At 39.3% G+C, this 11,119-nt stretch overlaps 1 protein-coding gene across 1 annotated transcript; it reads left to right on the top strand.

The window, feature by feature from the left end:
• Positions 1–31: 31 nt before the first annotated feature.
• dpp7 (dipeptidyl-peptidase 7) lies at positions 32–9,973 on the top strand. The gene is made up of 13 exons (XM_007557767.2): positions 32–277; positions 569–692; positions 769–908; positions 3,038–3,201; positions 3,289–3,424; positions 4,409–4,490; positions 4,640–4,806; positions 6,007–6,067; positions 6,392–6,510; positions 7,839–7,995; positions 9,120–9,184; positions 9,254–9,324; positions 9,401–9,973. Exons 1-13 carry the CDS (start codon positions 194–196, stop codon positions 9,519–9,521), a joined length of 1,491 nt encoding a protein of 496 aa, XP_007557829.1. The 5' UTR covers positions 32–193; the 3' UTR covers positions 9,522–9,973.
• Positions 9,974–11,119: the final 1,146 nt, after the last annotated feature.

Here is an 11,119-nt window from a genome sequence, read left to right as displayed (position 1 = left end):
GTCATGTGTGACTGCTTACAGGCGCTCCATCAACTGGTGTATAGCAGATCTACCGAGCTGCACCTGAATGCACCGGAGAATTTCACACAAGTCACGTGACAGAAGTCATGTGACTGGAGTGTTTGGTGCAGGCTTGTGTCACGTTAAGTCAAAGTGAGCGCGGTGTGAGTTTTGGTAACTGTATCGCTGAAACATGACAGCTGGATTAATCCTTTTCACAGTGACAGTCGCTGTGTTTTGTGACGCTCTTCATGGCCTCTCACACACACACTTTCAGGTAATGTTTCACTTCGCTCTGTGTGATGTTTAGTTCGCCTGCTCTGTCTTGTCAGGAAGATTTGGTGTTTGGATCAGTATTTTACTAGAACGCTGTTAACCTTATAGTTGTTAAACGACCTGTTGTTGTGTAGCCTTCAACTGAGACATTCTTGAAGAATAAAATAATTTATTCTTATCAGAATAAATTATTTTAAAGTCATTCATGAGCCAAACATTCATTGCTATGCGGGTTATTTAAACTGCATCATGCTGTGTTTTCTAACATGTGCTGCTCATTTCACTGCTCCAGGCTACAAAGTCTGCAGGTTCATCAGATCCCCAGTTCACTGAAAAGTTCTTCACCCAGACTTTGGATCATTTCAACTTTAACAGCATGGGCAACGGAACGTTCAGCCAGCGTTACCTGATCACAGGTACAGACACTTTCCTGTAATAAATGTTATAAACTGAACAGCAAATGATTAACATGAATGTTGTTCCCTGCTGTAGACCAGTACTGGAAGAAAGGCTATGGTCCCATCTTCTTCTACACCGGAAATGAAGGCAACATCTGGGAGTTTGCTCTGAACTCTGGGTTCATCACAGAGCTGGCAGCTCAGCAGCAGGCACTGGTCATATTCGCTGAACATGTAAGAAAAAACTGTCAAAAAAGAGCCGCCAGTGTGTTGGAGGCAGCCAAGCTGAGATTTGGTGGATCATGTGAGGAGGAAAAAGGGGAAGTAAATGTTTAAAGTTCGACCCGGTTCATCAGCTTCATTTGTCACGAGTCAAACTGCACGGCAGTTTTTTTCACACACTGCAGCTGCAGCTAGACTAGGATTGTAAAACTACCTCATCTGTTTTCTTGCTTTTTAACATACAAAAAGAAACATACTTCTTTAGAACAAATCTACAAAATATAAAATTGCATCTTCCTGTGTCTTCCTGGCAGCAGCCAGTCACTGCATGTTGGCATTTTGGATCATTTCGCTCGGCTTGTTTCGCTACATTTAGTGCAAGACCTTCAATCTCTCCAAATCCAAACCATTGTTTGTTTTTTCAGAAACTGTACAGAGCAGATTAACAATTGATTGTGGTTAGTAAAGACCATTATGTGATATTGTTTGTTCATTTAGCAGTGTGGTTTAGAAGGTTCTTAGTTTAAATTAATTGTTACTTTGAGTACGTTTATTCAGTGTGAACAAAGCCCCTTTTATCATAAATATGAACAAAAGTCCTGGTGAAACAATTAGAATTATTTTTGTCATCATTTATAGTATGTAGGATGGTAAGAAGATATAAGGTCAGCAAGTCTTCATAATAATCAGTTGTTTATCTTTTTTCTGTCCTACCATCACAAATGTAAACACAGAGTCTGGATGCAGACAGGCCGTGTGAGCAGTGTGCTGCTGATAGAGGCTGGAACACTTCAGCTGTCAGATGTTTCTTTTTCTTCTTTTTTCCAGAAAACTTTAGTTTATTTAACTGCATCATAAATATTAAACAGTGGGCATAAACCAGCTATCAAAATAAAATCATGCAGTCATGACAACAATAAAAGAGACATTCAGATATTAAAGACTAAAAACCAGTAAATAATGAAGAGCCTCAACAAAATAAATGAAATGATCCATCTTCTGAACCAAAATGTGTAAATGCTCTTAAACTGAGAAGTTTTCTTTTACGGGGTTAGGTTTGTATTTATCTATTACCAATATTAAGAATAAAATATTTTCAAATTGTTAAATTCTTTTCTACACAACTCAGTCCATACATTATAATGTTGTTTGTTTATGATGAGAATAACAAATCCCACATTAAAACTAATTACAAAACCCATTAACCTCAAAGCAAACAAATCAGTGTTCCCAACTCTAAACTCAAAACAAACACAAAAAAGCAGTCAGCACTGTTCAAAATGTATTTACTACTCTTATCAGAATAAATTATTTTAAATATTTACTCCTGCCATATTCTGAGAATAATGTCTATGTTTGCATACGGTTTGGTTTGCAGCGCTGAGTTTGCTGCATGCAGCAGCTCTGGTGGAGGCTGCAGTCTGTGCTCCATCAGCAGGTCCAGCTGTTCACTGTTTGGTTCTCAGTCTGACGGTGTGAACAGGTCTTCTCACAATCAGTGATGATGACTGTGAAAGTGGTGCGGTGTGTCCCTGGATTCACTTAGAGCTTTTCAGCAACACCTGGTGTATTAAAATAAAGGATGAATATGTAGAAACATATGTCATGAGCACTGATGAGGACGTTGGAGGATCTGTTGGGCCTGTTGCTCTTCTGAAGACCAGAAACATTGTTGGAGTGAATGGGATCATGGACTCTTTTTAAGTAACAGAACATTTAAGCTAAAACTCCATGGATTCTAACAGTAAATTGGTCATTGTTTCTTCTTATTGGACAATGTTCCAAAACATTTGGCCAGATCAATAAAATCAGGTTATTCCATTTACAAAACCAGTACTGGATCTAAATCCTGTAAGATAGTAGATAATTAGAGAGGACTCTGGAATAGAGAAACTGCCTTTATGACTGCTGTGCTGCCTGGCCTTTGTTTCTGTCTGCTCTTTGTGAACTTGACCTTCCACACCTCAAGCTAAACGTTGGATGAAAAACGTTTTATTTAAGGTCTTTTCTGTGTTTTCAGTAAATGTGATCAAAGCTGTACATTTTTCCTTCAATCTCTGTTGCTGACATAAGATTTTTTTTTAACTAATATGTATTTTTTAATAATATTTCTCTCATGCTCATACCGTTCTCTTTTTCAGAGATATTACGGCCAATCTCTGCCGTTTGGGAAAGAGTCCTTCAACATCCCTGAGGTGGGGCTGCTGACGGTGGAGCAGGCCCTCGCTGACTACGCCCTCATGATCAGGGAGCTCAAGGAGCAGCTGGCAGCCTCACACTGTCCTGTTATTGTGTTTGGTGGCAGGTGAGACCTACAGGAGTAGTGGTGGTGGGGTGTTCACCAGGCTAGGTTGTCAGATAACATCTTCCCCTCTCACCCCTGTTGCTGCAGCTACGGTGGAATGTTGTCCGTCTACATGAGACTCAAGTATCCCAACATGGTGGCCGGCGCCCTGGCGGCCAGCGCCCCCATCCTGTCCACCGCTGGTCTCGGAGACGCCAGGCAGTTTTTCAGAGATGTTACAGCTGTGAGTCACCAACATGAGCTCTCTGTCAGCAACAGACGACTTTATACGAAGAGTCTTTACTCTGAACTATTGAGCAGCTTGGCTTGTGTGTGGCTGCAGTTTATTGCTGCAGTAAACTGTTTACAGTAACAGTTTACTGTTACTGTTTTATTATGCTACTAAGTAAGAGGGTTAAGGTTTAATTCAGTTTAGCTATAAAACACCACCGATGATAATAAAACCTTATAGTAACAAATGCAGGACCTCGTTTTTCAGTGTAACATCTTAACCTCTGGACAGTTCGGATTAATTTACTTCTGCTTGTGGAGGTGAAAGAAGGAAATCGTAGAAACCTGTTTAATTTAAATGACAAACCCGGGTCAAAAACAACACAGAGGTTCTTTACTTTATTCTTTACTTTAATACTACCAGGATTCAATTATTTCCTAAGCAGGTTCTGTTTCAGAGGTTCTGATCCAAAAACAATAACTTATTGTTTTGACTGAATTCAAAAGCACAAAATTTCAGATCATCCAAGAATTAGTTTCTTCAGATAAAGATTTTAGGATTGATGTAGCAGAGTGTCTTTACTATTACCATGGAAACCTTTCTGATAGCAAGACTCCTCTGTTGTGTATTCTGTCTGAGCAAAAAGGTCTCATGATTAGATTAGACTGACTGACACCAGCACTTTGAACTGTCTTGTTGCCGAGGATGTTCTAGATAAATAAAATTACCTTACATAACTGTAACTTACATAACTTATGTAAGCTACATGTTCATAGTTTAATTTGTTATATCAAGAAAATCTTTTATTTTTCAACCTGATGTAATTGTTTTTCTTTGCTGAAGTTTTTATTTTAACAAAGATTCTTCTCCAGGAGCTGAACATTCCTGTCAATCTCACATCCTGTGAAGTTGACATCTCACAGGATGTCAACCTGTGAGATGCTGAATGTGATTTTTATTTATTTATTTATTTTTTTAATATATTTTCCTTTACAGGATTTTGAGAACATCAGCCCTGAATGCAGAGATGCTGTGAGAGGAGCTTTCCATCTGTTAAAACAATTAGCTGATCGCCAAGGTGAGGAGCTCCGCCATGAACAACTTTCTGAAAATCACAGAAAAATTTATAAAGTAAATTCTTCCTGACCGCCCACACAATGAACAGTTTTATTTATTACAAAACATGCCATTATTTGGAATAAAGACATGTTGTTCTGCTGGTGCCAGATTACAGTGGCATCCAGTCAGAATTTGCTCTCTGCAAGCCGCCGGCGTCTCCTCAGGACATCCAGCAGCTCTACGGCCTGCTGAGGAACGCCTTCACCATGATGGCCATGCTGGACTATCCCTACAGCACCAGCTTCATGGGCAATATGCCCGCCAACCCTGTCAAGGTCAGCTTCACAGGCACAACACGCTGCTTTTAGGAGGTACAAGTATTTAATATTTCTTATTGTGACGACTGAAGAAGCCACTCTGGTATCTTTAGCTGCAGACATGGAATGACTGGAAGGCTTTCCTTTACAAAATGGATCTGATTGGCAAAATTAAAGCATTCAAACATTTTTTTTCTAGAATCCTCAAATAATTACATGTTCATAGTTTAATTTGTTAAACTTATTATGTTCAGATGCAAATGGCAACTAAGGACTTTTAGCTTCATTGTCATCTGAAAATGTTTCTGAAACTGAAGGGGTTAACATTATTAACATATTTATGATTAACATTATTCCACTACAACATATCTTAGTCTGGTTCCCTGGTTATCCAGTCTGGTTTTACATGTGATCACAGCACAGAATCACTGAGAATATTTAATCATGTCCTTGGGTGGAGAGACATTATTAGATTTAAGTGCAGCGTTCAATACTGTTGACTATGATGTCCTTTTATTTTGACTGTAGCTCTGTTTTGGTGTTAAGGGTACAGTGTTGGATTTCTTCTCATCATATTTGAAAAACAGAATTTTTTCTGTTAATCTCCATCACTGTTCTTCTGTGGCAACACATCTAAACTATGGGGTCCCTTAAGGTTCATCTTAGGCAGTATTTAGTTAATGTTCATATTATACTTGCTGCCTTTGGGCTTACTTTTAAGAAAGTGAGTCCACTTTCATTGCTTTGCAGACAACCTACAAATATAGCTACTCCTAAAGAAATGGCATGATAAAGATGATTCCCTACAGTCTCCGACAGATTGCTTAACAGAAGTTAGATCTTGGGTGAACCAATTTTTTTTTAACTTGATTCAAAATATATCTCAAGTTCTATTGTTTGAACAAAATAACCATATTAACCTTAAGTGTTTTTATCTGTGGTTTTATGAATACTGTACAGCACTTTGGTTCAACTAATAGTTGTTTTTAAAGTGCCTTATATTTATAAGTTTCAGTTTTGATGTGTTTTATGGATGCTGAAAGCTTTTGTGAAGAGAATCAGAGACTCAGATTTGCAGCAAATCTATCTATGTAGTTTGTGTCTTTTTTTCTGGAATAGTCAGTGAGTTGGAACATCTGATGTTGGCATCATGTTTAGTTTATGCTGAACTGGTGTGAAACTGTGATTTATTTATTTATTTTTTCTATTTTCCTTCAGGTGGCCTGTGGAACCATGCTGAGAGGATTGGATCTGCTGGCTAACCTCAGAGACACTGCAGGTCCAGTAACACAAATCAGCTGCTGATTGGACAGTTTGAGCAAAGATTTCCCCTGAAACCAGTGCTTATGCGTGAAAGGATGCATCACCCTGTCCAAGGCGCCTGAGATGTAGTTACTGTGTGCAGACAGTAGAGGGTAGTGGTCAGCTTCATGGTCAGTACAGTGCACCTTGTGGAAAAAGGGAGCAGACAGTGATGGTGCCTCTCATTGTCTGTAAACCTTCTTGTAACGGTTCTGAAACAATTTGGAGCAAAAAGAAAACAAGTGAACACAGAGGCAAGGAAGCCATGTCTGTTCAGTAACCGATGCCTTCCAACCTGCAGGGATCGTGTACAACTCCACCGGGTTGCTGACCTGTTTTGACCTCTACAGTCTCTATGTGCAGTGTGCTGACCCGACTGGATGTGGACTGGGATTGGACAGCCTGGCCTGGGACTACCAGGTACACCAGAACCCTGGGGCTGATGGGAAATATTAGGAGTTGTGGTACCAATGGCTTTACTTCCATGTTGGCTAGACGTGTCAGTCGTGTGAATGGATTCAGTGACTGTCGAGTTTATTTAAATAACCACAACAAATCTCATCTCAGGGCATTTAAAAAAATGGGAATAAATTTTATCTACAGAAGTATATCTGATAGATAATTCAATCCCATCACAAACAGATTTACATAAATTAAAATTTTATTCCAGAGCTAGATGACTGCTTATCTTTTGGGTTGCACCGATGCATCGTTCCTGATTTCCTCGATGATTGGCTGATAGATGAGAAGCCAATCTTATCCAGGAATCTTATCAACCTCCACAAAGGTCTGAAAATCAGTCACTGTCCCCTTTAGCTCTGCCTGTAGAGGCCTGACTGACTGACCAGGACGCATTTGTGTATGTGGAGATAATAGTCACCTCACTGCTTCTAGATCAGCAACTTTGTTGCAATATTTAGCGACTCTTCTGGCAAAAAAAAATTGGTATCAACCAAATTCAGAATCATTAGTTCAGACTTTTTAAAGATCAGTGATCGACCAGAAAACTGCCATCAGTGCAGACCTACTGATCTGTATGAGCTGGGATGCTGAAATTTTAGCATAAAAGTCACTTTGCAGTGTGGAAACAGATTTAAAGAAATAAACACAAACTGGATGTCTGTAAAAGTAAAAGAGATAATTTATTGAAAGAAATCCTGACAATATTGCCTGGATTGTTACTTTAGATCTTTTCTCTGCACCTTGGTCTCCAAGAACATCAGTTAAATATTATTAATCAGCCGCTATAGTTGCTGTGTGCAGTTTATTTAAAAAATAAAGTGATGCAGGTTACAAAAACTTTTCTTTGTAACTTCCGTCCTGAAGAAGACACAGTTACATAAGTGACAGTTGACAAATTTCCACAATTTCTCAGTGGCAAATTGACTACAGTGACATCTGTATAGTTTCTAAATACCGTTTTTGTCACTTTTATCATTATCTCAATAAATACTACAAGTCTAAATCCATGTCACCCATCTCTAACAGAAAGGACTCAGAGCTCTGGAAGTCTAATGTAGGAACCTTGTTTTTAAAACTGCTGGAAACTTGAAGTTTAAAATCTTTACTGACAAAAATAAAATGATCAGGATCCAGACAACTGGGTGCTTATTTAGCTGTAAATTGCAGATTCTAATGATCCCACACACACCACCAGCTCACAGTCTGCTCCAACTTTGAGAATCTGCTTCTGTGACACTTTTTGATAAATCTCACTGCTTGATCGTCCTGCTTGTGTTCCCTGTCAGGCCTGCACAGAGGTGGAGCTGTGCTTTGAGAGTAACAACGTGACAGACATGTTTCCTCCGATGGCCTTCACTGAGAAGGACCGAGAGGCCTACTGCTCCAAACGCTGGGCTGTGGCTCCTCGGCCAGGCTGGCTCCAAATCCAGTTCTGGGGGGACGGTAGGTCTCAGATACCTTTGAACCCCTCTGCTGCTCCTCCTCTGGTCTCAGAGGTGTTCTCTACAGACTGGAGAATACATGCACACTACCATTTGAGTTATGCAGCTCTGTCTAGAGACTATAAGCTCTAATTTTGTTCACAAAATCAATAGAAAGTCAAAATTTATTTTCTTTTTCTCTTTTTTTTTTTTTTTTCAAAATTTGGTTTTGAAAGCTCTTAGGTGCAGTTAGTGCTCCATCATCTAATGCTGCTAATGCCCAAACCCAAAATATGGAAAGAAAATAAATTTTACATTTATTTTCTTGCCTTTATTTACTAAGTTAATGCTGAATTAAGTTATGCTAAATTAATTCAGTGGTTCCTTATATTAAATTAGATTAATTTTGCATAAATGCTACTGTGTAGCTTCTGATTTTAGTTGGCAATGTGTTCTTTGGTGGAAAATTTTGTCAAGTAATATATTATGATTTCATTAATCTGATGTTGAATACATTGCCTGATCAAATTTTCCACCACAATCCCATCGTTTGATTAGAAAATATGTAATATTTTTATCCTAATCCCCATCAAATTTGATTTAATCTCCACAGTTTAGGTTTTTCTGCAGCAGGGCTGCTGGAATTGGAAAAGTTTTCTTGTCAGAAACTTTTCCAATTCCAGTTTGAGGAGCAACTTGATAAATTTGACTGGCAGCCAATCAGAAAGATGAGCATGGCAAAAACATTTTCCTGAATTTCTCTTCTGGGACAGTAAAGGCTATTTTTATCTTCTGTCTCCATATTCAACAACTAATATTTTATACTAATGACAGAAAAACATGTTACATTCATAAAAAGGTAATAATTTATTTAATTTTTTAACCCTTTTGCAGTCTGACCGGTGTGCACTTTTATAAGGTTTTGTTTTTTTGTGTGGTTTTGGAAACTGACGGTCTGATGGAACAGCCCCTCTGTCTCCCCACTGAGCTTCACACTAAGACTACAGGAGGGTTTATTTTATTACAAAAAGTCCTTCCTTTTTTCCTAATTTTCCTTCTGTCTTTCTGAGGCCCCTGATTGGCCCCAGGTTGTCACCCACAGCCCCCACTTTGTAAAACCCTGTTCTAATGATCTCTTGTGTTCAGCCCTCTCCACTGCAAACAACATCATTTTCTCCAACGGGGATCTGGACCCATGGGCCAACGGAGGGGTGAGTGAGACTCAGACAGGAAACCTTCAGTGAAGTCTCACATCAGTTAATCATCTCTCCGATGTTCAGGTGCGCAAGTCGCTGAGTTCATCGCTGGTAGCGCTAAACATTTCTGGAGGAGCTCATCACCTGGACCTGAGGTACCACATACTCCTCAGTTTGTTCTTTGTTGTTGAAATGTTCAACATGAAAACAAATGTTTTTGTTCTCTTGCAGAGGATCTAATGATTCTGATCCCGCCTCAGTCGTCAAAGTCAGAAAGGTTGAAGCAGAGCTCATTGCACAGTGGGTGAAGATGGAAAGGAATAGACTAACGGCAGCATATACACAGCTGTAGGGTTCATCTGATCTATTGTTTTAAAAGAATCCAACAGAATACAAAAGAGCACATTTTAACCATCCCGTCTTGTATTTTTCCCTCAGCATTTGAATCAAATAAATGGTAAATTGAAGTTGTTAACTTCTTGTCTGATTCTATAGATTTTCAGCTGCTTCCATCCACTGATTCTTAAACATGGTACAGATTTACTGTAGTGAGAAGGTACAGTAAAAAACAATGAGAACAGTCATGGCATTATAGTAACTAAACAGGTTTTTATCCTACAGACAGATGGACATTTTCTGATATTATCTTTTTTTTGTCTGAAATTATCTTGTCGTTTGCTGTTTTATTAAAATGTTTCCTTCCAGCCAAAGCCTTGTAGTGAAGTCTTACTAATAAAGATAAGGCTGAGAAAGAAACTAGAGATTGTCTATAAAGCTTTTGTTGAATAAATAACTTTTTTTCCATCTACTACTGTATTTATTCAACTATAACACACAGCATGCTGATATGAAATGATATGACCTCAAGCCTTCAACAATATTCTTACTGGGGATGTGAACAATGAATCCACTTGCAATTAATTGTTAATTATTTGTTAGATTAAAATTAGTTCCAATCAATCCACTTAGATCTTTCTTTAGTGTTTGGCTGCCATCCAGAAGAGGGCGCTGCTAGTCAACCTGAAACCGAGCCAGTTGATATAGGAATAAAGATGGAGGGGTAATTCCAGAATGGTAAAGGCATGGAAAATGGTTGCGTTTCAAAAGATAATCACTCATTAATCCTTTAGTTTTACCTTAATAGCGCTGAGTCAGCTGAGCTGCATGGTGGAGCAGCGTGGGAGATGCTACAAAGGCCAGGACATGACAGAAAAGCAGAGGGGATAATGCAGAAAATTGTAACATGACAAGGGGGAAAAACATTGTGCCAATAAGCATGTTTGATTATGAGAACTGTTGTGACTTAAAGCTACAGTATATAACTTCCATCCATTTTCTGTATACCCTTGTCCATTTTCTCATCCACTTGCACCAAATGACAAGGGTGTACATTTGGTGCTAGTGGCCATCTCCAGCGAACGTTTTGGGTGAGAGGCGGGGGTTCACCCTGGACAGGTTGCCAGTCCACCGCGGGGCAACACAGAGACAAGACAAACAACCACTCACACACACATCCAGAATTTAGAGACCAATTAACCTGACAGCCATTTTTTGGACTGTGGGAGAGAACCCACGCATGGAAACTCCATGCAGAAAGAAAAAGAAAATTTTGGGAGATGAATGATCAGCCGATCCATGTGAAGCCAATCTTATTTACCTTGCAAAGCTCTAAAACTCAACCTCTCTCTAAATTCTCCATGAGTGAACCATGAGTGTGCATGGTTATCATGTAGGTATTAGGGATGCAATCACTTGCTTCCCTAATGTGTCTGCTTCATCACCTGAGTCGCTAGCAGGACTCTGGAGAAGCTGACTGCACTGAGGCGAGCAGCTATTTGGTTCTAGGGACACATCTGAATGTTGCAGGCCTCCAGCCCTTGAGTTCTGGAGCTGTTGTCCCCTGCTCTAAAGCTTTGCAATGGATTTTTTTTTTGGGTATCAGTGTAAAAG

The sequence above is a fragment of the Poecilia formosa genome, unplaced genomic scaffold (assembly GCF_000485575.1).
Source record: "Poecilia formosa unplaced genomic scaffold, Poecilia_formosa-5.1.2 Scaffold91, whole genome shotgun sequence".
NCBI classification, from domain to species: Eukaryota; Metazoa; Chordata; class Actinopteri; order Cyprinodontiformes; family Poeciliidae; genus Poecilia; species Poecilia formosa.
The sequence above is the reverse complement of the archived record's forward strand: the minus strand, read 5'-3'. Positions and strand labels throughout refer to the sequence as shown.